Source organism: Neovison vison, chromosome 1 (assembly GCF_020171115.1).
Source record: "Neovison vison isolate M4711 chromosome 1, ASM_NN_V1, whole genome shotgun sequence".
NCBI lineage: Eukaryota > Metazoa > Chordata > Mammalia > Carnivora > Mustelidae > Neogale > Neogale vison.
In genome coordinates, this window is record NC_058091.1 from 29528894 (window position 1) to 29555346 (window position 26453).

The window sequence follows — 26453 nt, forward strand, 5'->3', positions numbered from 1 at the left end:
TATTGCATTATAGTTTCTTTTAAAAAATTATTTTTTAAGTATAAAGTGTTATTTTCCCAAAAACGGCCTCTAGATAATTCACCTTGCAATGGAAATACACCATTATCATGGAGTGTCATTACTCAATTCAAACCTCTCTTATGTAAAAGGTTCCAACTGTTTTTGCTTTACTCAGAATCCTTATGAAGTTACATTCTGAGCATCTTCTCAATGTTTCTTAACATCTTATGCCATTTAATCAAATGTTTATGTCCAACTGAAGCTGGTCTTTCCTAAGCACATAGTTAAGCTTCAGAGGACTAGGTAAGTAAGGTTAAACCACTTCCAGTGGTAAGTCATATCCTAGTTACATATTCAAAGAAAAAAATATAAACTAAAAAATTTCATTTTATTGTCAGTTATGATGACATTTTTACTTTTCTCATGTCAATTTTTCTTGACCTTATTATTTGTGCTATTTCTTTCTCTCCCTCCAAGTGACTTCAGTAATTCCATTGACAGACTGAGTATACAAACAGACAACAGTCTGACCATGTATGAAATAGAACTTGACCCAGAGCCTCTGGAGCAAACTATCTGGGAAGCCAAACCACAATCTCTGTGGCAATCTGCCCCAAATGGTCAAGATCTGTTCAATTACACACAGCTTCCCTATTTTTTGCCAGCGGTCCATGTTTCCTCCTGCCAAGACTCTCCAATCAGAGTGCATAGGAGGCCTTTCCTTTTTTCCACTGTAAAGCTTTTCCACTGACCTGCCCGCCTTCGCATCTCTGCCAAATGCCAAGTGCTACGGCAAGCTCTGAATAATAACTTGTGTGTCCTCATTTAAGTGGTCTACGCTTATTTCCATACCATAAACTTAGATGATGAAAAAAAGGGAACTTTTATAAATAGAAGAATTATTTTTCCTCTTTAATGCAGAATTGGGTCATCAGAGATTACAGTGCTCTATGCAGGGTACATTGGGCCCTCTTGCAAGTTCAGACTTCAGTGTTGCCTTTGCGGGCACTCTAAAATCCTATTCCCCTTGAAGCTTTGACTCACAACCCCAGCCCACTGATTAACTACTGGAGTTTTCTGTTCTCATTGTGTAAGTAGGGGACAAACTGGGGGGAAAAAAAAAATGCTGCATCATAGTAAAATAAATTTACACCAGACACATGAATAAGCATTCTATTTCTTGTGATTCTTATGAACTATTTCTTATGGTTCTTATGGTGATCCTTCCTTCATTCGATAGTCAATAACTATTTCTTGAGGATACACTTGTGCCAGTAACTTTTCTAGGCCTTGAATACATAAACAGTGGGACTGGGAGCATACAGAATTACACAATGTGGTAAGTGCCAGGAAGGAAAAGCAGGGCACTATGAGGTTAAATTTGGTCAAGGTTACAGGACACCTAAGGAAGAAAGACTTAATTTGTGACCCCCCCAGGGTGATCAAGAGTTATCTGGGCAAAGGACTAGTGGTGAATTTTCCAGGCTGGGAAAACTCTACAGGCAAAGTCATAGAAAAAGCTTGGTGTCTATGAAAAAATGAACAAAAGCCAGTGTTATTAAAGCATAGAAAACATCTGAGATGGTAGTGAGAATTGAGGGGGAAGGTAGGCAATACTTTGTAAACCATGTTTGGATTTTAATGAAAATACACTGGGAATAAGTGAAAGGATTTAGACAGAGCAATAACATGGATTGATTTGTTTTAAAAGACACTGGTCTGGCTTCTGACATCTGGGGAATGAATTGTAAGGGGGAATAAAACAGACAGGTTTTGTTGGGGCTCCAATACAGATGTTCAGGTGAAAGGTACCCTGGCTACAATTACAACAATGGATGTGGAGAGGTATTTCGGAAGTAGAATACACAATATGGTCTCTGAACTTAACAGAAGAATTGAAGCTGGAAAACCACTTATTCTTATTTTCTTATTCCTAGTCTGGACTACTGAAAAACAAACTGTCCTATTGCCCAAGGAAGACAAAATCTGGAATGGCACCTACAGTTCACCCCCCCCCCCATTATTTCTCCCCCTCTGCTTCAGAGAAAGTGCTGCCACAGCCTGGAGGGCTTTTTTGGACAGATGTGACTGGCTGTGTCTGCAGTATGAGTGACCCTTCTTGGACAATGGTAAATGGGCTGCATTCCAATGAAGGTTCTCGTCAAGATAGAATGGAAAAGATTCAATATAATCTCTGGGTGCTAAGTGGGAAAGATGGGTTCATAGTCTCATTCCAACCCCAAACTCCTTTCCCTGAACATATAAACCAAGTCATCTTTCTTTTTAGCACTTACTATTGTTCTAATCCTATATCGTACATTTGTGCATCCATGCACTATTGGCAGGTTTCCTTCAAAAGAGTATAACCTTCCTCAGGGCACAAAATAGAGGTTCACTCTATATTTGTTAGAAGATCAAGTGAATAAACGAAGTGTGCTGGACAAAGTTGACCATGATAAAGCAAGGAAAAGGTAGTAGGCATGAGAAGTAATGGATAAAACTATCATTTTCCTCACCTTGTCATGATAAAATAGAATTGAGGATAATCAAATTCTTAGCCTTCACATCTATAAAGATTGTATCTCTAGGTTCTCTTAAAGGCCATGATATTCTCACTTTTGCCTGTTCCAGAGGAAAGTCCTTTGCACTCTACATTTTTTGAGATGAGGAATTTGGCACAGAGAACTTGGGTGGAAGGGTGAAGTTCACACACTTGTGACAGATTTGGAATTGTAATTTAAGTCTCTTGGATCTCTATTGGTTGAGCCTTCCAAACCGTGAACTCTGTCATGGTTGGAGCTCTGTCTTTACATCTATGGGTTGGTAACTACATTTTTGAGGACAAAGTAAAAGTAAAGTTGGCAAGACTCATTAGTCTTCATGAATTAGATACTGCTATCATCGCCTGATGCAGCTGAATACACTGTGTGTTAGAGAAGGTAGGAAAGTTGTCCATAAATAGTAAATGGCAGAGCAAGGATTTGAGCCCAGTTTGGCCTGAATCCATACCTGGATCTCCTAACCATTCTACTGGATTAAAAAAAAAAAAAAAAGAAGAGTACATTTTGCTACTTAAAGCACTTTATTCCTACTACTCAAAGTCAAATCTGTCACAACGGCATTGCCAAAAAATTCCCATTATTCTTAAGATCTGACGAAACTAAATTCAACTGCCCTCTTTTAGTTAATGACTTACATACTTTTTTTAGAGAGAGAGAGAGAGAGAAAGAGAGAGAATGCGATGAGGGGTAGGGAGGGACATAGGAAGAGGAGGGAGAGAGAGAGAATCTGAAGTAGACTTGCTGCCCAGCACAGAGCGCCATGTGGGGCTGGATCTCACAATGCTGAGATCATGGCCTGAGAAGAAATTAAGAGTTGGACGCTTAACTGACTGAGCCACCCAGGCATTCCCTTATATACTAACTTCTGAAGATTCTTAAAGCATTTGATTTGAGCTTTTAATTCCCCTTCTTTTCTAATTTACGTTCACCCAACCTCAGTACTTTATGTGCCTCTATATATTTGTTCCAATTTACTTCTTTCTTTCCTTCCTTTCTTCCTTACTTTCTTTCCTTCTTTCTTTCTTTTTTAAGATTTTATGTATTTATTTGACAGAGAAAGAATGTACAACAGGGGAGCAGCAGAGAGAGAGGAAGAATGTGGCATCCTGTTGAGCAGGGAGCTGGATGCAGGTCTTGATCCCAGGCTTCTGGGATCATGACCTGAGCTGAAGGAAGACACTTAACAGACTGAGCTACCCAGGCACCCCTCCAATTTCTTTCTGATGATAATTTTCCTCACTAATTTCTTCAACAATCTTTGACTGATGCTTTTATCACTGGTTTCTACTTTTATCACCTGGTTCCTCCATTACTCCTTAAAAGCACAATCCCAATGCTCTGCTATTCCTTGAATTAACAATGCTGCTGAAGATTCAGTTACTGCCTCTGCACCATTTAGTCATCTCTCACTCCCAACAAGAATAGTTTGATATTCATGACTCCATATTAAAATTATTCCAAACTATAATATCTTTCCACACATCCCATAGACCTCCAGGCTATTCTCTCTTTGAATTCATATTATGTACTAATACATCGCAAACATCTCATTATGGTGCTCACTTTATGACTTAAATCTAGCACTCTAGCTCTGTCTCCTACTTTCGTAAGTGTGTGTGTGTAAAATGATCAAATCAAACAGTAGCTATGTCTTTCCCCATATTGTTACCTTTTTCTGCAGTGACTCAATCTCTACCAATCAATACTTCTCCATTATTCAAAGGCTAATTCCAGTCACCTCATATACCGTGACTCTACTTAATTATATCCTTTTTCAGAAATACTCTTTTATAGCTCTTTTAAAACTTGAAGCAGTTTTCCATTAGTGTGTTATCTGATCACTCTCTATAAAAAGCCCCGTGAAGATAAAGATCATGTGTAATTAATTTATCAAAACAAAATTTCAAATTTCAGAGGAGTATACAAACTATTTTTGAAATCTCAAGGCAATAGTATAACTCACATTGTTGTACCTTGCTTATCACTCTGGTTGATCACCCCATGTACTTTGTAACCGTTATATTCAGGGTCTTTCTATAATCCCCACTATTGCCTAGAAAAAGGTTTTCTATTGTTTCCTTTACAGGGGCCATAGTAACAAGAAAGACATTGCCATTTCTCTATTGATGTGTTGAAATACTAACAATAGCCAGAGTTTACCCTAGTGCCTCACAAACTTCCAAAAAAAAAAATAAGATAACAATATCTCCAGTAAATATTGGAATAAAACCCATAAGAGCTGATGAAACCACACCATTATCAATTCCAGTCTTGGGTACAGAATAATATTCTCATTGTGGGAGCAAGGCAGTTAGAAAGTGACTGCCTCATGAATATTTGTTTTACAGTTTGTTATGAAAGATTCCTGACTTTGCATGGTCTTTCAAAGGGTACAATCTCAAGCTCTCAGTGGGCAGAGGTAATATTCGTATCAACTTTAGTCATAGTTGGTTATGATATATTTCTTCCTATCTTGGTAACATTATCAAAAATGTTTTCTGTTTTGAAAATTATTTGAATCAACATTCAAATATGTTACTGGTTTTTTAGGTTAAAAGAGCCCTTCTTCTGATTCAATTTCCTTCTTCAGTTTCCATTTGTAAGTAATGCTTCATGTTTAATAACGAAATGAAGACAAGACACCTTACTATCTTGAAAACAATATTATCTCAAATATAATTTTTTCTTAAGTTCTTTCTTTTTTAAAGAGTTTTTTTTTAAGATTTTTATTTTATTATTTATCTGAGAGAGATAGCAAGAGAGAGAGAGAGCATGAGCTGAGTAAAGGGCAGAGTGAGAAGCAGACTCTCAGTGGGATCCCCATGTGGGACTCAATCCCTGGACTCTGGGATCATGATCTGAGCTGAAGGCAGATGTCTAACCAATTGAGTCACCCAGGCACCCTTTTTTAAGGATTTTATTTATTTATTTATATTAGAGAGAGTGAAAGCGAGAGAGATCACAGAAGGAGAGGGAGAACAATACTTGCTGCTGAGTGGAGAGCCTGAGGTGGACCTTGATCCCAGGACCCCAGGATCATGACCTGAGCCGAAGGCAGTCACTTAACCAACTAAGCCACCCAGGTGCCCCAATTTTTTTCTTAAGTTCTTACCAAAATATCTTATCAATAAACTCTCAACAATTTATCAGAAAAAATACTTTAATGCATATATTACAAATATAAACAACTTACACTAAAATATTTCTAAAGTAAGCATATACCTAAATTCTATAATCATTGTCTGACTTTACCCTAGGAATAGAATCAAATAAGATAGACCAGTGTAATGTATTTTTGTATATACCTAATTTACTCTGTGTACATTAAGTGAGACATTTCATTTGAATATGACCCAGCAATGGAAATAATCCTTCTGTATTTAATCTTTCTTTATGACCTGCTCCAAACAGGAAAGTCTATGCAAACATAAAGTATAAATATTTTTAATTACTATATTAAATCTCAAGGCTAATAAAGATTACATGCATTTCAAAGCATAAGAAAAACTTGGAGAGAAAATGAAATACTTATTTGTCTTAGGACACTTTTTATCCTTGAATACTAATCCTCAATTATTATATTCAACATAATGTATCAAATATGTATTTTAAGAGTTATTCAGAAAAGTTAAATGTTAATGAAATGTGGCTACAAGAGGAACTATTTCCCTATTTCTTCATTAGGATCTGTTGTATTTAATAATTAAAGTAAGTAAGTTGAATGACTCAAGTACCTTTTCCAAACCTTCTTCTTTGAGGCTGATCACATCCAAATCAAAATCTGTTCGTAAGCCATTGGTTTTATTGAAAGTTATTCTGCCTGTGAGACCTTCCCAATGTGCCTACAGGAAAATAAATAAATAAATAGGATTCACAAACAAGTAAAGGAAGATAAAACATTTTTTCACACAAAAAATACAAAAAATTATTTTCATTACTTCTCATAAATTTATCACTATTGATTTTTAAGACTTTTTTTCCTCTTTTACACTTTGGAAGATTTGTCTATAGATGTTGCTTTAGTCTCAGTATAAAACTTATTATAAATTTTCATTTTAAATAATGCATTTTCTATGAATAATTTTTATGAGAAATTCGAAGATTGTTTTAAATAGTAAAGCTCTTTTGCAAACTGAGAATAATTTAGTCACTTATTATAATACATGAGCTAGTGAATATCTCACTAGAGATTGCAAATAGAATTACTGTTATAAAGTATCACTCCTAACTTCATATTAATATGAACATATACTTACTTTATTACAGAGAAAGAAACTGAATTTAGGAAAACCTATGTTCTACAACTTCAATTATACACATTTCTCTTAGAATAATTAACTTATTACTTTATTTTCCCTTAAGTGGGACTGGGAGAAATATATCAAAATTATTCATGTCAAGCTATACTTCCTGTAAAAGGAGCTTTCCATGTAGAAGGAAGTGAAAATGTAATAATCTAATTACATAATGAGTTAAACCCATCATAGGTGAGCAGATTTCTTAGTATTTTTTGTTTTTGTTTTTGTTTGTTTGTTTTTGTTTTTAATACAGAAAGTTTTCTCATTCTGCTGCCTACATAGAAAAAAATGTTTTCCATTACTTGTCATTTGGAAATAGCTTGGGAAAAATGTTACGTATGAAAAATTTCAAGTAATGTTACATATACTCACAGCTATAATGTTTCAAAGAATATATACCAAGATCCAAAGAAATGAAACCAAAAGATTATGGGTAACCTTTCAATAAGGACTATAAGTGGATATCATTATTACTACACTAGTTAGACTCCATGTATTTCTATACTTATGTATAGGGATTCTAAAATAGTTTTAGGCTAATAAATTACAAATAAAACAGAAATAATTATAATACATGTCTATATACATATTGCAACATGTCATCACTGAATTTAAACATGTGTTAACTGGTCTCCAATAAGGAATAAAAAGATATTTAACCTATCCTTTTCCAAAGAAAATACTTTTAGGTGTTTAACAAAAATGCATCTTAGTACAAAAATAGTCAATTTGATCAAGAAGTACAGAAGTAGAAGTAGAGAATAGTTAAAAACAACAATCTGGGATAGAGGCAGCATAAAGAAATGTTTATTGGGTAAGAATGTACAACTAATAAAATACAATCACAAATCTAATTCTGAACTACCTCGCAACCAAAGCAAGGAGGAAAGTGTGATATATACATAATATACAGGGTCCATAATGTCAGACATACCAACTATGCAGAAGCTCAGCTCTTCCTGGCATTGAAACTTTAGAGGAATGTCTCTTGTTGGTCCCCATAAAGGGGCTCACCATGTGATTTAATGGACAAGGGCCTTGACAGCATTTATAATAAATACAATAGTGAGTTTCATAAAACTGTTTGTTATAGGACCATGTGACACACACCTGAACGGTCAGGTGCTGCATTCAGAAAGCAATTCTTTAACCACCCAAACCTGTGCAATATGTCCACAGCTCTCTGATGCTCAGTTTTAAACCAGACATAAACGTAGAATGCGAAACAAATAAAGAACTACATATGCCTCAGGGAGTGTCATTTCGCCCAACTGAGAATACATTAAAAATCACAAAAGGAAAATTCATGGGTATTCTTTGCCAAGGAACTGGCATATTCTTAAATATGACCCTATTTTCACTTTTATTTTTGAGATGAATAATTTATTATATGTTGAATTGATGATTTCTTTAAAGCCCATTAAGAAAAATCTTTTGTGGGGATAATTCCTGTGATTTTCCTAGCAAAGACTAAATTTTCATAGTTACACTTCCATATAAAAACTCCTGTTATACTCAAATGAAATGTATCCCAAGCTGACAGTCACGATGGGACAACTAGGAAGAGTGTGTGTGTGTGTGTGTGTGTGTGTGTGATCTTCAGAATTTTGCCTTTTTTTTTCCCTCACTGTGGGCATTCTTGGTCTATAACCATTAACAGTTGTAATCAGAAATGGTATGTGACCATAAAAATGATTGTATTACACAATATGAAGCAAATTTTGCACTTTTCCAAATGCAGATATTCTGTTATGTTAACTGCTAATATAATGCCAATAACTAGACATTATATTTAGGAACCATAGATCTAAGTAACAATTCTTTAAGACGTGGGACTTAGTGGAGTACAAATGGCATTCATGTTAAAAATTGTTGCCTAAAATACATTCTTTAAACTGTATCTCCACATAAATGAAAAGTAATACCTATAAAGATTCAGGGAGGTGAAAACTAACAATGTCATAAATCATAGGTCACAGATTTTCATCTGTTTACACAATCATATGTATCTTGAAGATATTTATTTATTTGTCATGTAATTTTCCCCCTTTTTTTCCATATCTTTTAGTAAAAGTGTTAATTTTGCCTGTATGGAGGAAGAAAAAAAGTTGAATTCAAAATATAAAAGTAAAAGGCCACCTGTGAGGAAAACTAAAATAATCTCAATGCATTCACCTTGAGGACAAAAGAGACTAGGCAGATGTGCTTCTCCCGACATACCCGACATACCTCTTTAATTAGGCTCATAAAACGGGTCCCGAAGCGCCAGGGTTTGTGTCTATTACACTGTAAGGAACTGACTGTCATCTGAGGAAACTGCTGGACGCCCACAGACACCACGTGCACGGCATCATACATTAGAGCAGCATCCGTCTGAAAGCCAAGAACAAGGAAATATGGAGTCAGTACAACCAGTGAAACCCACGGGAGGCGTTTTGGAAGGGGACTGAAGGAGTGAGAGAAATATATACTCATTTTACCTTCACCTAAGGGAGACAACAGTTCTGATGCTCTGGTTCTCTTAAATAAGATGCTGTGTTCGAATTACTACATCAGCTCCATTAGAACATTTGACCTACGGTCCCTTTCCTGAAGTGGTAACTCAGTTTCATATTGTCCTAGTATCTCCATTAAAGTAGGAAATGTGTGAAGACATTCATTGTTTTATTTTTTTGCCATCCCCTCTGTCTCTGTTTGATTGTCTCAGTACACAGACCTAGACACACATCATATGCACACACACAAGATGAATGCAACTGAGAACATTTTGAATGGTTACATAAATGACATGTTGTATATGAAATAAATAAGTAATTTCCTTGCATAGGAAGAGTGAAAGAAATTTGAAAGGAGAGTCACTTAAAAAGCTTAAATATAATCCTCAATCTTTTCTTCAACTTAATTTTTCAAAAGGTTCAATCTCAGAAATGATGCTACAGTTTTTGAATCTCAATAGATGTATTAATCCCTTTTTAAGAAACTAAGCTTGATCCCCTGTACTGTTTTCTTTTCCCCAAATTTCCATATGAATAAAAGTTCCTTTTGTCTTCTCAATTAAAACGGATATGAATTCTACTGTGTTTGCACCTGCTCAAATGACTGACCACTTTAGAAGTTGATGATAAAAAACAAATTGTTTGTAAGTCATAACAAACCAGAGGCTCAGTGACGTTCAAATGCTGTGTTAAATGGAGCCTCGCATTGTGTCTGACGGATCGATGCCAGGCTCACTACCTACGGACGAGGGCCACACTGACTGTAATGCTAGCAATGAACTTTGGGCCATCTGCTTGGCATGCCTCAGAATAAAAGCATATATTTCCTCTTCTCATTCACACAATTAGTGAGCTGTGAAATGAATTCCAAAATGAATAGGAACCCTGTAGATTATAGCGTTTGCCACAATACAATACAAAATGAGTACACACAGTCGCTTTCATGCAAATGGATCCTAAGGAGCTTTACCACATAAAATGGAAGACAGCTAAAGAGACAATGCAATGACAGAACATAATAATAATGCCATTTTATAGTTCATAAATCTTTGGGGAATAGAGCTTGCATTCCTAACCTTCACTTTGTAAATACCAGCTGACTACTTCCGCATCCTCTGATAGCTGCGGCATAAAACTAGGATCATGGAGTTGATACAGGCATACGTCATGAGCCTGAGGATTAGACTGATATTTGTCTTTGGCCTGAGGTAGCATTCAGGAGACAGCTCTCGGATACCACACAGGTGATCGTAAAAACAGTTACCAAGATATGAAAGACAGATTTGATTCCAAAATAAAATGCATTCTTAAAAAAATATCACTGTGAACAAAGGTATGGAATCATGAACACTTTCACACACTACACGAGGGAAAAGAAAAGACAATTTTGCAATTTGCACCACAAAACAGCCTTAAAAAAAATCTACATTCTTTTTAACCCTTCTTCTAACCAAGTTAGAAATAAGAACAAATGCTACATACATGATTTATTTTCTTAAAAGAGTGGAAACCTACCAAATGTTCAAATGAAGGAAATACAGTAAAATCACAATGGTATTTTATATAACCACTAAAAACGATGTTTTGAAAAATAATCAGTTAGATGAGAAATTGCATGTGAAATGATCCTAAATGTAAAAATAGATTATGCAGAGCTGGATGTCTAGCATTAGCCATTATATATCTTTATGGGTACTTCAAACATGCTAGATAATTTATTTAACTCTCACAATAAGGGTTTAATAAATGTGCTACTATTGTTCTCATTTTACAAATGATGAAATCAAGTTTGAGAGACATTAAGTAACTAAGCAACGTCACACAGTTAACAAGTGGAGAAGCCCCAGACTCAGCCTCTCTGCTCATAGCTAGTATTCTTAATCACCATATAACGTGTTATATGAATAATAACAGTAGGTTAAAAAGAAAAAAAAAAAACACTAAAATGAAACCAATGATCACTCCTGAAAGTTGGTAATTAAAGGAATTTAAACTTTTTCTTTTTATTTATTTTCTACATTTTCTTTAAGATAGAAGTTTGCTAAATACCATTTGATAATTTTCAAGATGAAAATTTATATGTTTCCACAAAATAACTAAAATAATATAAATATGATATTTCTGCTATATGCCATGATTTACTTACATAAGACTTACATGAAAATCCTAGAATAGTAATCTTATCTAAAATGATAATGTTAAGAAGGAATTTTGCCAAATTAAGAGTTTGAAAAATTGTTTTTGGTACATAGTTTCAGCAACAAGATCAGAGGACACACTAGTTGATAATAAAACTATTTGAGGGGCACCTGGGTGGCTCGTTGGTTAAACCCTCTGCCTTCCACTTGGGTCATGATCCCAGGGTCCTGGGATCGAGCCCCCGAGCCCCGCATCATGCTCTCTGCTCAGCAGGGAGCCTGCTTCCCCACCACCCCCCTTCTCTCTGCCTGCCTCTCTGCCTACTTGTGATCTCTGTCTGTCAAATAAATAAATAAAATCTTTAAAAAAAAACAAAACTATTTGAGATCTTGTGATTTTAAATATAATCATAAAAGAAAGATAGTATTTATTAAATAGAAGATAAATACTAGAAAAAAAATTGTAAGTAGATAAAAAGTTGCTGATCAAATTACTTCTGGAATTTCCAGTTTAAAATATGTTGATTTATGATAAAGAGATACACAGAACTTCTGAAACTACTCTGTATGATATTTTCATCAGTTTAGAGTGTTATTTTTGTTCTACTTTTAGACTGGTTGTTTTATGTAATAATATGGAGTTATTTTCCATTTATACTCGCTATCCTGTCAGACTCAACTTTACTGTCTTCTTCGCAAAATCATGCATATGCAAATTCTTCCACCTTTGAAAAGTTGTGAGAAAACTAGTGTTTCAAAAGTGTTTTTCTTATTTTCACAAGAATGCATATGCTTGAAAATCTGTCTTATACTAGTAATAGTATTACTTAACACTCATTTAGTATTTACTACAGATAAGACATTCTCTCTAAATCATTCCATTTAAATTCTCACAACCAATCTGCAGTTGAAAATCCACTGAATTTGTACCAAGTAGAAAACTGAGGCAGAGAGCAGTTCAGTAACTGGCATGTAGAGGTGAGGCTGGATTTGAAGCCAGACAACCTATGCAGAGTTCACAGCTCTTTCTCCGGTTTTTGCTCAGAGTTCCATGTTTAAAAAAGCAAGACAGTTTGAATAATTTTAAAGTTACAAAATATAAGAAATATCAATAAGTACTTGAATGTATGAATCTAGATCATGTTTTGATAAGTGGTAAATACGTAACAAAAATGGGCTGCCAGGTGTGAGTTATGGAGAATGGATTAATACAACCTCATAAACAAAGGAAGACATCAATGTATGGGGTTAGGTCATTAATAGGTTAGTCAGGAAGTAACATTAACCCGGAATGACTTCATGAAAGTAGATTTCTTCTACGCAGTTGCTGCTCAGAGTGTTCTCAAAAAGGAAAGGTCCTAGAATATCTTTCAAGATCAGGCTTAAGCGGCATCTTTTACTCCCGACTCTAAATTGTAGAGATTTGAATGAGCTGCTCTTGCTAAGTCTTTCACTCTCTCATATTGACTTATAATCCCTTGCCAAAATTTTTCTCTTGATGGAAAATAGGAGGGAAAAAAGGGGGAGAGGTGGAAGAGAGGAGGAAAAAAGTCCAGGAGACACACAAGTTAATTACTTTATCATTTTTATAATATTATTATTACTATCAAGTTATATTGCATGCTTACACTATACTACACAACCGTGTCAATTTCTTTACCAGCATTGGCTCATTTAATTCCACCAAGACCATATATTTTAGGTGATATTACTTTTGTGATTTTAGAAAGAAGGAAACTGAAGCTTAGTAAGGTTAAAGTAATTTTCTCAAGGTTTTGTCACCTTGAGAAAGGAGACTCAGAAAACAAAACTCATGCAAAGCTTAGGTCTTTGAACTACTGTCTGAACTATCACAACATGACTGGCAGAAACAAGACTTAGAAACAAGACTCAGGCAAGACCTAATTCTTCGACTCACTATCTGAACTATCATAACCAACAACATCTCTTCAGCTTATTCCTACCAAAACCATGAAAGGCAATGGGAGGATAAATGATGGCAGCAAGTCTCATTTTTTGGAGGTTCTGCTGAACACCAGATAATTATGTCCCCAGGTCCCAAAAAGAGTACGTCTCTGAATTGAGATACAGATAAAAGTTCCTTTGGCTCCCAAGTCACATTTTTTTCATTTTTTCATTTACAGCATAGCTACCTCTAAAGCTTCAGGATTATACATAACTGTAATTTAACCAGTTACATTAAAATGGAATATGTATACAATTTGATCATTAAAATCTATATGAGAGGTTTAGATAAAATTGTAGTCACTCACATCCTAAATTACAAAAGACAAAAGTTAAGCAGAGGAAAAAAAAACTAAAACAAACAAACAAACAAACAAAAACTGTCCTATTTTCTCTCTTTAAAGAATAATTACTCTCGGGGCACCTGGGTGGCTCAGTGGGTTAAAGCCTCTGCCTTCAGCTCAGGTCATGATCTCAGGGTCCTGGGATAAAGCCCCACATAGGGCTCTCTATTCAGTGGGGAGCCTGCATCCTCCTCTCTCTCTGCCTGCCTCTCTGCCTACTTGTGATCTCTGCCTGTCAAATAAATTTTTAAAAAAAATCTAAAAAGAAAAAGAGTAATTACTCTCTCATATATAAATAGATCATTCTTATTGGAAAGCTAGACTATTTCATTGCCCTGGGATTAGAGTTCAGAAGGAAGTGCAGACCAGGTAGGTATAGACAGACCTAAGTGCTAACTTCCATGCTTCACTGCTAGGTCAAGTATCTATCGATAGTAATAGGGGCACACTTGAGAGACTACCTCAGGCTAGATTGGAGTTGGAACTCTTTTTTTCTTTCCAAAATAAGTTAGTTAACTTACAATGAATGTCTGTCAGCCAAAAACTTCCTTTGCAAACAATTATGTGATATAGTCCTATACATTTCAATAAAACTGTAGTGACCTAAACTGGTGGCTTGAAAAGATCATGAGAAGTGTCTTCACATACATTTTAAATATGCAATAACCATCTCCCTAACTTATTGCTGGGTTTATCTGATACCTAGTCTAATGACTTTAAGGCATGGAGTGTGTACAGGGAGCGCAGTTGGAAGAGGGACAAATGCTAATTTCTATGGTTGAATTATTGCCACAGAAATTAGTTTAGTCACCCAGTATGATTTCGTCTATCTCAAGTAACCTCCAGTCTGATGAGACTTTTAAGTATTGAACAGTTTACATTTCTTTTATGCTCTGGAAAAGTCCACTATGCATTTTTGAATAATTGAAGATTCAGGGGAATTAGATACTCTCAACAGTTTCAAATGACAAAAAATACCATTGTTTAATACTTTTGATTTGGTAAGTATAATTGAAACATTTCACAACATATAAAAGCAGGAATAATCATAGATGCTGTGAATGGTCAAAACGTTTCTATATATTTAGATTTCATTTACAGAGGCGTTTAATACGAAGCATTGTTACCAAGCATGTCCATCCTGACTACATATGTTATTTCTGGTTTTGATCACTATAATCATCATCATTAAACATCTCCTCTGTAAAGTTCTGAGAGAGACAGGCGCTACAACAAATTTAAACATAGGTTTTATTTATGTGATGTATGAAGCAAATAGATAGAAATGAACAATCCTGAACTCCATATAGACATACAAGAGAATACTGGTACATAAAATCCCTCAGAAATACTAAAGACTTCTCTTAGAAAAAAAAAAAAAAAAGAAAAGGAAAGAAAAAAGCTATCAAAAGTATTTATTTTTCTTTCCAATGAGAAGAACATTCTTATGTTCCCCAAGTAGTGTGGGTTTTGGGTACCCCCACTGAATTTTCACAGGGGAACATGGAACATAACCTTTCATGATTTATTTTCTCTGTTATGCCGAGTGGAGTTATATTTGTGGCAGTGTCATTCTGCTTAAGCTCTTTTGGCATATTTGGGCTCTGGGCCTGGGTTCCAAACACACCCAATGTTGTATGCAATAATTTACATTTAAATGTAATCACTCTCTTTTTTTTAAGATTTTATTTATTTATTCATGAGAGTCAGAGAAAGAGGTAAAGGGAGAAGCAAGCGCCCCACTGAGCAGGGAGCCCGATGAGGGACTTGATCCCAGGACCCCAGGATCATAACTTAAGCCAAAGGCACATGCTTAACCATATGAGCCAAACAGGCACCCGAAATATAATTACTCTTAAGAGTGATGTGATATATGTTTTTATCTTGATTTAGTGATGTTTTTGTGGGTACAAACATATGTCAAAACATATAAAATTATACAATTCAAATACGGGAAATTTATAGTATACTGATTTTATTCCAGCAGAGCTATTTAAAATTGAAGAATGATCATGTGTTTTTCTAAAAAGATGGTTCTTAGATTTCATTTTGTTCTAGAAGTCTCTAGAATCTTCCCAAACTAAGCACCACTGATCTGTATCTTCTTTCTTCATTGCACATTCTAGTTTCAATAAAACTGTTTATGCTTCCTCACTTCTTTTCTTTCCTTCTAGACCACAAGCATCTTTTGGGTAATTACCATGCCTATCTTTGTAATACCCTGCACAGTACTCCAAACATTGCCATGCCCATAGTAAGTACATAAAAGCATTTTTCAACAAATTGAAAAAGTCAAACCAAAAGTTCGTTTGAACTGTAAAAGAAATAGGTATTAGGAAGCTCTGAATAACAATCACACTTTGCCACCTAGTTCGAATGTATTACCTCCCAGAGGTACCGTGAACCAAATCTGCCAGTAGCTCAGACCTGGGAGGAATGTGAGTGCAGCCTCTGTCCCGTTTCTAAATGAATTTATAGTAACAGTTCCGTGAACACATTTATCTTTCCATTAAATAAGTGCAGGCAGGTCCCCTCTGAGGTCTGAATGCTAGCTGGCAGGTGGCAGATCCATTCTGGAACCCCTATGTCTCAGACTTTGCTCATTTCCTGAATTCCCATCTGAAGTATAGTGCACAGCACACAGAGCAGCATGGTCTAACAAACGGAATTTGAGTTTATGAATTCTGGTCCTTTCATTGACTCGATCCTTTATCTAAAACAAATTAAAAAAAAAAAAAGTAAATCCCCCTTGCCTTGTTTCCACATTTTATAATTGGACATAAAAATGAAGATCTGCCTTATTTCGTCCTTGTTGGAAATTCACTTTTAAAAACCAGATAGTGGGGCGCCTGGGTGGTTCAGTGGGTTAAAGCCTCTGCCTTCGGCTCTGGCTCAGGTCATGGTCTCAGGGTCCTGGGATCGAGCCCCACATCGGGCTCTCTGCTCAGCAGGGAGCCTGTTTCCTCCTCTCTCTCTCTCTGCCTGCCTCTCTGACTACTTCTGATCTCTCAAAAAAAAAAAAAAAAAAAAAAAAAACCTTAAAAAAAAAAAAAAAAACAGATAGTTCCAAGAGAAAAACAATTACAAAGATGATTCTTCAATTAGAAGATATTAAGGACGTTAAGGGCAGGGGAGAAAGGGTGGATTCTGACCTCTGGAGCTCTCTGGTGCAGTCAGCACAAGCCAAAATGGGACAGAGAATCAGCCACCCCTCTGAGCAAGGGTGAGGATCACACATGGAAGGGAGGCTGGTGTTCAGTCGCTCAGCTGGCACACTGCACCCAGCACTCTGCCCGGCTCAGAGCAGGTGCGCCGTGGCTGCTAACTGAACGGAGGGGACTGAAGAAGAAATGCCCTCAGACCCAGTCGGGAGCCAATTGTCAGAGACAATTCACCCAGTTACACTGCAGCTGCCATCATGTTTCTCTATTGCCGGCTCTTTGTACTGAAACAGAGTTCTTTACCAGCAGCTGCGTGGACCGCACAGACTGCATGAGATAATACATTAAAGCAGTGTGCACGGTCTCTGGCACATGGTGCATAGGCAGGTGTTAGACGATGATGATGATGATCACCAGAAGAGCCGTAATCTCTTCGAGATGGCCACGAGCCAAAACAAGGAACTGCTTTAGAAAGTATAATGTTTCAACCCTTCTGCACCCACTGTTACCCTAAATGAGGGAACAGAACTCACGCTGTTCAGGAAAGCAGACCAAGTTCTGAAAGGGAATGGAGCAAGGAGGAAATCATCATACAACAACAACAACAATGTGATCCCTTTAAAATGTGGTGTGCACACAATGCCACAATTCAAACCTAACAAAAAGACACACAGAGAAACCTACATACACACATGTTGCCTGACAAATTTGGAATTTAAGAATAAATATAAGTGGTAAAGTATTATGGTGTCTTCCATTTGTTACTAAAGGAAGGGCTGCTGTTGGACAGATACTTACACAGCAGACGAATCTGCCTCATATTTTTTCTTCTCTCCGGGTTCTTCATCTGTAAGAAGAGGGGCTGGAGCCAGCTGGATTTTAAGGTGTTTTGTGGCTTACATTCCTCTTCCTAGGAATCTCACATTTCACTCCAATTGTATTTTGGCCTTTGTAATACAATCATAATCTTAATTTATCTATCTTCTTCCCATAATTATTTATGTGCTTGTTTGATAAACTTTGGTATCAATACTTCATAGGAATTAATAAACAAGGGAAATCAAAAGTCACTTTTCTTTATCCATTGTCTGTGCTCCATACTCTACCCAATTCCTGTGTGGTCCATTAAAGTCTTCTAATATTTGTATTATATTTTCTTTGTTGATTTAACTTCACAGTTAAAGTATCCACCCACACTAAAGCCCACCCTGGCTTCCCAATAATCTGCAGAGGACAACTAAAACCCTTTCTCTCTTACCCAGATTCATTCACTAAGATCCCAGGATCTTATCTTCCTTTGTGTCCTCTGAGACCCTGAGAATATAGATATGCCTATACCTCTCATGTTTTAGCTGACCAGAGAGATTCTTCCATTGTGGATTAGCTGAGTAAGAGGAGATGCCAAAAACTGCATGATGAGAGATTTTTAAAAGGAATATGAATTTTTGTAGCTACCCGTATGGCATTCAGCACCTATGAAGGCTAAAAAGGATAAGAGTTTATGGGGAAGATATAAAAAAGAGAAGAGTAAAGAATAGAATGGGTTTCAGCTTCACAGCCAAACTGATGAGTTACAAAATTCAAGTTTTAGCAATGTTCTGAAGCTGAAGTATGAAGATCGTGCTGGATGACAGTGTTGCTGGGATTCTGCAAAGAAATGGGTCTGGGCCAGGAGTAATGCCCTGAAGGATTAACAGATTCATTTGCTTGATGTCCCTGCGAATCTGCGAATTCAAATAAATGTCTATGTCTCTTCAAACCAGTGCTCTCTGGCTTAAGCTAAAAGCTATCAGAAAGTAATGACAGTTAATTAACCTATTTTGAATAGCAACTGGTAAAATACAATCTAAAATGGGATCTATGCTAATTCTGACAGTAAGAGTTTTCATTGGCCCTTGATGTTTATTTATTCAATTTTTGGCCATTAATTTTGCAAGAACTCTTGCTCAATGACATTTTCCTTAACAACATGGAACAAAATAATTTTACAAACAATATTTTTCTGTGAGCTTTTAGAGTATTATAAGGTTTGAAATTCTGTCCATGGAGTTTTAACATTACAATTATGAAAGCTTTAGGAGATGACTATTTTGCATTATTTCCAATAATTATATGTATTTACCATGAACATTTCTATATAATTTTCTTTCTGTCCTACATATATCCTTAAAATGCACCATTTCCCAAGCAGAAAATCTTTTTTTTTTTACTGCTACACTTTCTAAATTCTTTTAAACTTTTATATACAATTCCAGGATGTTTAGATGTTTCTCAAATGCCATGTAGAGAAACTCTTTACGTCTTAAATATAAATGATTAGGGAAAGCTGTGAAGCAGGTTAGAAAATGCCAACAAGTTTTCAATTAAAAGTTTCATTTAACTAATGTAATTATTCTTACCTAATTAAATTTTTTCAACTAAGATCAGTCCTTTGAGATATCTCATTCTCTTTTAAAATGTTCCATGAAGCTCTTACTAACGTCCATGAAGAACGCTGTATTGATGGGATTGTTAATGAACTCTCTAGCAACAAGGCACTAGGCTTAATAATTTAGGCCCTGTTAAATCTCGTCTGCTTTTTACTACATTTGGAACTACTATTGATCTAGAGAAGAGTCAATATCAAGGGGAAGTATTCTTTGTCCTTCCAGCTGGTCTCCAGTATATCCAATTATTTTGATATTCAGAGCTCAGATTAGTTTCTTGCACTTAAAAATTTATATTCATCAATATTGTTTATATTTTCTCCTTTCTATATGATGAAGTAAAACTGATTTCTATGTTAATAGATTAATTATTTCTAATTTGAGATCTAGAAATATGCAAACCAAAAATACAACAGAAATTTGGGTTCATGAGTTTAAATGTTCACGTAAAAACTAAATCCCAATGCCTATAAAAATTGAGAACCTAAAACTTTACATATCATTTACTCAAACCAAAAATCAAATTATAGTAATGATCTATTTTAAGCATGACTTGAAAGACAGGGAAGAAATTAATAAAGACATTTCTGGAAAAATAAAACAATAGATATGCCCATCAATCATATTCATATATACCCTTCATAACTTTACATGTTCTTATTGTATTTTTTTGTATTGTGCTTATTACTCTATAAAAAATTGTAATAGTAATTTCTCACAGAAATGCAAACAAATAAAATTTTCATAGAAAGCTAATGGGACTTAGTACTTTAATTCTATAACTTATTAGCCATTATAGGAAGTCATGTTATCTTTCTTAGTATCATTTCTTCATCTTTAAATAAATAGAATAATAACCTACCTCATAGAGTTGTGAGGATTGAATTGGATAAATTTATAAAAGTGTAAAAAACTGTAAAGCTCTTTATTTCATTATTTATAGAGAAAAGTGAGACTCTCAAGTATGTTAGCAATTCATATGAGTTTAGATGAGGCAAAAATCTTTGAGGAAAATATTAAGGATTGATTTGCATACTCATATTTTACAGTTTACCCTAGGTCCCTAATTTGAAGACTTCCCATCTCTTCACTGCTTTAGTTAACATGATTATTTTCTACATTGGAAAATATATTGATTTAACTAATTATTGTTTTAGTACCTTGAAGAAATGCCTTTGTTTATTCATTCTCAGGTCTCTTGAATCTCTTCTCCAATATGAATATATACTCTTCAAACTCTCTTTTCATTTGTCTCTAAGTGCTATACAGTTTGATTCACTCATTCAACAGCATTTATTAATGGTATTATTGTGTTATTGACAGCAAACACAATTATAAGCTTGAGCAATAAAACTGAGAAGTCAAAGATGATTTAGACCCTTGGGGTATTCGTCATAGGTGAGTGGAACAAACAGGTAAACCAAAATTCTTAATAATGGCATATGTAGGTCAGTATGGGTGTATTTAGTTTTGTCTGCAGTACTACCAACTATGTTCAAAATTAGCCATCATTTGAAAGAGTTTTAATTAATATCCATAGCTTCAAAAAACAAAGGAGTGGGGAAAAGCTAAGAAAACAAAAGTTGGAAGGAATGGTGAGATCAGGGGAAAGGTCAATCAGAATTCTCGTAATTTTTTTTTAAGATTATCTTTGTTCACATTCTGAGACCCTAACATCTCCTTTCAGACATTAGAATATGTTTGTCCTTTTACCAGATAAATATTAAAGGATTTCCCTAATGTTGAGTATATATCATTTCATCTTAGAACTGATCTAAGTGGAAGACTAAAAGAATAACATGGAGCTGAAGACCAAAAATAGGGTTCCAATTAAGTCATGCAACATCTTTGAGGAAATCTATTGTTTCTCTTCCTTGGCATCTCTTCTACTGAACCAGAACCTCTTCCCCGGAGTCCATTCCCTGACCCAGGATCTTAGTGCCAAGTGTTCCAGACCTGGTAACAAGCACTATTTCAGGCATAGCCAAGTGACAAGGCTTCTTGAGGGAGCCATTTGGGAAAAAGGTACATTCTTTCTTTTGGAGTTTTGTACTTGTGGTTATGAACCTTGATGCCACCTCTGCACTGCTGCCTGAGAATGAAGCCAATATAAACAAAAGAGGGTGTGAGAGATGGAGAGGAACCTGTTTATGACTCTCTTTGTGCACCTGAATCCAAAGGTACCTGACGACGGTTATCCTGGACGTTACAAGCTAGAAGACCAATGTGCTTCCTTTTTGCTATCAACTAAAGGAGTTTTAGACAACTGGAATTAGAAGAATCATGAATAATACAGCCTTGGGCTTTGGTTTGCCTCTGGGCAAAATAAGATTATGTTTTTTTATCTCCCCATAGAGTTGTGATACACATTTTAAAAAATCTGAAAATATGTGTAAAAATATGCAATATACAATTATACATATGAAAACACTAAAAAGATCTGTTATATTAAATAAATTCACCAAATATATCATTATTATTTCTAAATATTAAGACACTTAATTCTCTGTAGAAAGACATTTAATATGGTAGGAAATTTTTAGATAACTGCTAAGATATCTGTATAGTATTGTCAATTGGTTCCACTTACAAAAGCACAAAATGGGGCAACTGTGACATGACACAGAAGTATATACAACACCTGCCAAAATGCATGGATCAAAATTTTGTCTGAATCAACACTACCTTTCCCACTGTGAATTACACAGGTTGAGGGACAATCAGAATGTGAACTGAAGCAAAAAAACTGTAATGGTACACTGCTGTGAACATTATTAAGGAAGAAATCATAGAGGACTCTAAAACCAAATGCAAACTAATACTCTACGATGCCCTTTTAGTCAGCAAGTTAATAGACTGACATCAAAATTGGAAATGACTGATTAAGCGGTATCTGTTAACTCTTGACATTTACACTTTTGAGTTTTATACTTGATCAAACAAATTATAAATCACTAACCAGGCCATAAAAAACTTTCATTACAACATTTGTTTTTTTGGGTTTTGTTTTTGTTTTTGTTTTTTTAACTGAATCCCCCTGCCATTCAGGAAATTAACTCAAAGGAGGCAAAGAACAGGAAGTGAGGGTGATATAACTTTACTCAGGAGAGAAAATAGTTGGATAATCTTCACCTACTGGATTTGACAACTGAACAGCTGCAGCCAAAGGAAGAATGGAAGGTGATATATGGCAGGAGCTCAGGGAAAAGCCAGAAGGAATAACAATTCCACAGAGAAATTAGATGCAAGAGGATGTTAAAAATGCTTTAAAAGACATTTTTTAAAAATCACCAGAAGAAACAAAAAACAGTTTAAGGAATGATGAGACAGTATTCTTTCCTTGTTTGTTAAAACACAGACATTTGATAAAATTTGTAACAAAAAAATAAAAAAAAGAAAGAAAGAAAGAAAGGAAAGAAATTCAAATTAAAACACATTCAGAATGTGTTCAACTTGATCCTTGAGCTTTTTGCTTATGAGCTAGATTTGGGGGTCTTGTGGAAAGGAAACTTATAAATTATGCATTGACTCAAATCCTACTAATGACGCCTGAGTATGTCCAAGGAACCTCAGTACAAGGCTATAAACTTGAGTAGACACCAGTGTTTCCAGAGTTTGGGGTATCAGGTGATAGTTCTTCTGCTACTTTGCATTCCAGATCCTAACTCTCTCCATTTCTCTCTTACACAGCTGTATATCCTTTACTGTCTTCTTTTTCCTTTCTCTCCATTTCAATATGGGCCTTAAGGAAGATTTACATTTGGTTGCATTTTGAAGGAAAAATAACTGTAAATATAAGAATCATTTTATGTTAAGTGCTGAACAGAAATTCAACACATTTTATACATAGGCATTTGCACCTACTTCTGCTCCCAAGGAAACCAGTACAAAGGTTTTGCACATACCCACCATGTAAAGAATAGTGAAGTTTACTTTAATTTCATTATTCTTTGAAATTAGCTGAATCACAAGGACTATCCTTGATCAAAAGTTAACAGTGAAGTTTCAAAACAGATATCAAAAACCAGAGTAATAAGCACATCAGCTATAACTTTAGCTGGTCAGATCTGTTTTTAACTTTATGGATAATTTTGCCTCCTTTTTTCTTAAATCAGAAAGAAAATGAATATTTCACAAAGAAGCTATTTGGTCAAAGGATTGGTTTCTATAACAACTACCAAGTGGCATGAAGGTAGAAACTTTACAGATACTATTTAATTTAATTTTCTTTATAATCTAGTAATGTAAGTAATAGATCCCAAAGAGCCGAGGTTTAAATCAACCTAGTAAAGAACAAACCTGAGGTCTGAACCTAAGCTTATCAAATTTCAAAGATTCTATTTTTTCTACTAACCATGATAATTTATGCTAACATAAATTGCTGCTACATACAACATGCTTAAAAACATAAATTAGGCATCTATTTTAGAGATTACCTCCACCTATGTTACGATAATGGAGTAGTCTATAAAATAAAGATCACTGAGGGATACCTGAGGGGCTCAGTCAGTTAAGTGTTTGCTTTTGGTTCAGGTCATGATCCCAGGGTTCTGTGATCAAGTCCTGAGTTGGGCTCCCTACTCAGTGGATTCTCCCTACTCAGTCCGATTCTTGCTCTCCAGTGCCTTTCCCCCTGCTTATGCTCTCTCTCAAATAAATAATTTTTTTTTTTTAATATTGAAAAAACAACCTTCATTTTTTAATGACATGCATTAACTTTCCTGATCCAGAGGTGAGAGAGAATCAGTAAAATTTCTATGTAAGAAAATTCCTAATTTCCTCACCAGATGTAGGTCAGTAATGGCATGTTAACATCCACAGTTGGGTACTAGAAATAATTGGTACAATTATTCTGGAGAACATTCTGGAAATATGTGGCAAACACAAACTGGGACACTCTAATTTTACTTGGAGAATTTACTTCATGGAAATAAAAAGACAAGTGAACATAGATTTATATACAAATATGTGCATTATAATGCAGTTTATATTTTTACAACAATACAGCAACCTAAAGGTTCCTCAAAGTTAAGTAAATTACATTATATTTATATTACTGAATATATTGTAACACTATCAAAATTATTGTCCAGAGATATATTTATTGACACGTAAAGATGGATATCAAAATTTACATAGTCACATTACAAAATAATATATTCCTATTATAATAGTTCAGCATTACATCCAGTAAAATATTTTAGAGTGCACCATCTGTGCTCCAAACTTCCTAAGAGGTAATTATTCTCAACAACGTATATCTAAAAAGATACATACACACTGATATTGTGTTTATTTTTATATAGATCTAAAAGGACACATATAGATACTGTGTTTATTTTTATTCTTTTAATAAAAAATGTGATCTACTACAATTTGCTTAAAAAAAAAAACCACAGCAAACCTTAGGAATATGCTCTTTCAAGTTAATTTTAATAGATCCACCTTACTTTTAACAACTGAATAAATTTCAATTATGAACCTTCTTAAGATACACGTTGTTTCAGTATAAAACAGAATGTAGCTTATGTCCCTAGTTTTAATTTTACTGTATCTATAGCTGTCTAACTTCATAAATACTTACAGAGAGAAATAATCATAGAAAAGTTTACCTTTCTTCTTTATATTTTTATATTGTATGAAAATACTCTGTTAGGTAGAAAAGAAGTTACAATTACTATTCTTTGGCATGACATAAAAATAAATGAAGCACAGTTTTACTCATGCTTGATATCTAAATATTATGTGTTGTGCTTATAAACAACAGAGTTAATGGACCAAAGGCAAATTTGAATTTCGAATTAAAAGTAGCAGGTATTTGTTTTGAATTCTAGGTAATACTCATGTTCATCTGAGTCATTTCTAATTTCTCTGAGGTTAAACTATAAATTATCCAACTTCTCATACATAAAAACAATCAGAAGTAAGAATCAGGCCTCAAGATTACCAGGTGAGTTTAAAAACATGCCTGGATGACACATGAGTCTTGAAGACTGCCCCTTTGGGATATCTACAACCAGCCAGGACATCTCCTGCATCAGGGGACATAGAGAATTATTTTCTAAACACGGGCATCAAAAGGAATAAGTGATTAATCAAGCAGTATCTTAAAGCTTTTCTGCAAGCATTGTTCTGTTAATTAACATGGTGTCTGCTTCCTGCAAATGAAGCCCTGAGCTATTACATAAAATTATGGCAGTGCTCAGTAAGAAGGGGGCTCATTTGGAAAGGCACTAACAGGCTTGCTTTCTGTCTTGAGCACTGTCGTTAGTTAGCAGGCAGCTCAGTTCTAGAGGACGACACTCCCAGAAGTCATCTGGTTATAAAGACATGCTGTGTTTACCTAAAACACAGTTTGACAATTACATGTCATGACTAGATGTTTTCAAACATAGTGGTTTGATGTATCTTATTTATACCCAACTTTATTAAAAAAAGGAATTTGCGGTAAACATAGCAGATCTTATTCTCTCAACTGAATGTTATAGAAATCCAAAATGTGTTCGTTTATGTCAAACATGACTCTGAGGGAGGTTTAAACTGTTTCAGGAACTGTTAAGGATATCATTTTGATACCCTCAATGATATCAAATTGCCAGCCACAAGAGTTAGGAAAAAATACTCATGAGCGATTATTAGAAATATGAAATTGATGACATGGCTATTTCACTTTTTAAAAACATCTGTTAAATATTAAGGTTGATTTTCTCAGTTTTTAAAAGCAAGTGTCCAAATTATGAACAACTATATAAGAATAAGTGGAATAAATACAGAGTATATCAGGCAAATATTGATCTAATGACGACTGTGTGTTTATCACGTTCTTAAACAAACAATCTCTTCATGCTGAAAGTATTTTAAATGGATATTTGGCTCATTATTCTAATCAATGCACCTTGCAAAACAAAGGTAACTTCAAATGTTGTTCTAATCAAGAAATGTTTAATTTAAATTTTGATAGGATTAAATTTCTATACATTTTAGGATTTAGACTATTTATGATGCAAAAAGAAAGAATTTCATAAAAATGACTCATAGCATTTTCCTGAGAAACTAACTTTCAGT

At 34.9% G+C, this 26453-nt stretch overlaps 1 protein-coding gene across 4 annotated transcripts in view; it reads right to left on the bottom strand.

Annotated features, from left to right (window-relative positions):
• GRIK2 (glutamate ionotropic receptor kainate type subunit 2) overlaps positions 1 to 26453 on the bottom strand; it is a 641671-nt gene that overhangs the window by 246112 nt on the left and 369106 nt on the right. For all 4 annotated transcript variants that reach the window (XM_044244958.1, XM_044244987.1, XM_044244968.1 and 1 more), the window contains exons 7-8: positions 9089 to 9232; positions 6296 to 6403 (exon numbers count right to left, since the gene is read on the bottom strand). In XM_044244958.1, coding sequence (XP_044100893.1) covers positions 6296 to 6403; positions 9089 to 9232 — 252 coding nt within the window. The remainder of the gene's footprint in view (positions 1 to 6295; positions 6404 to 9088; positions 9233 to 26453) is intronic.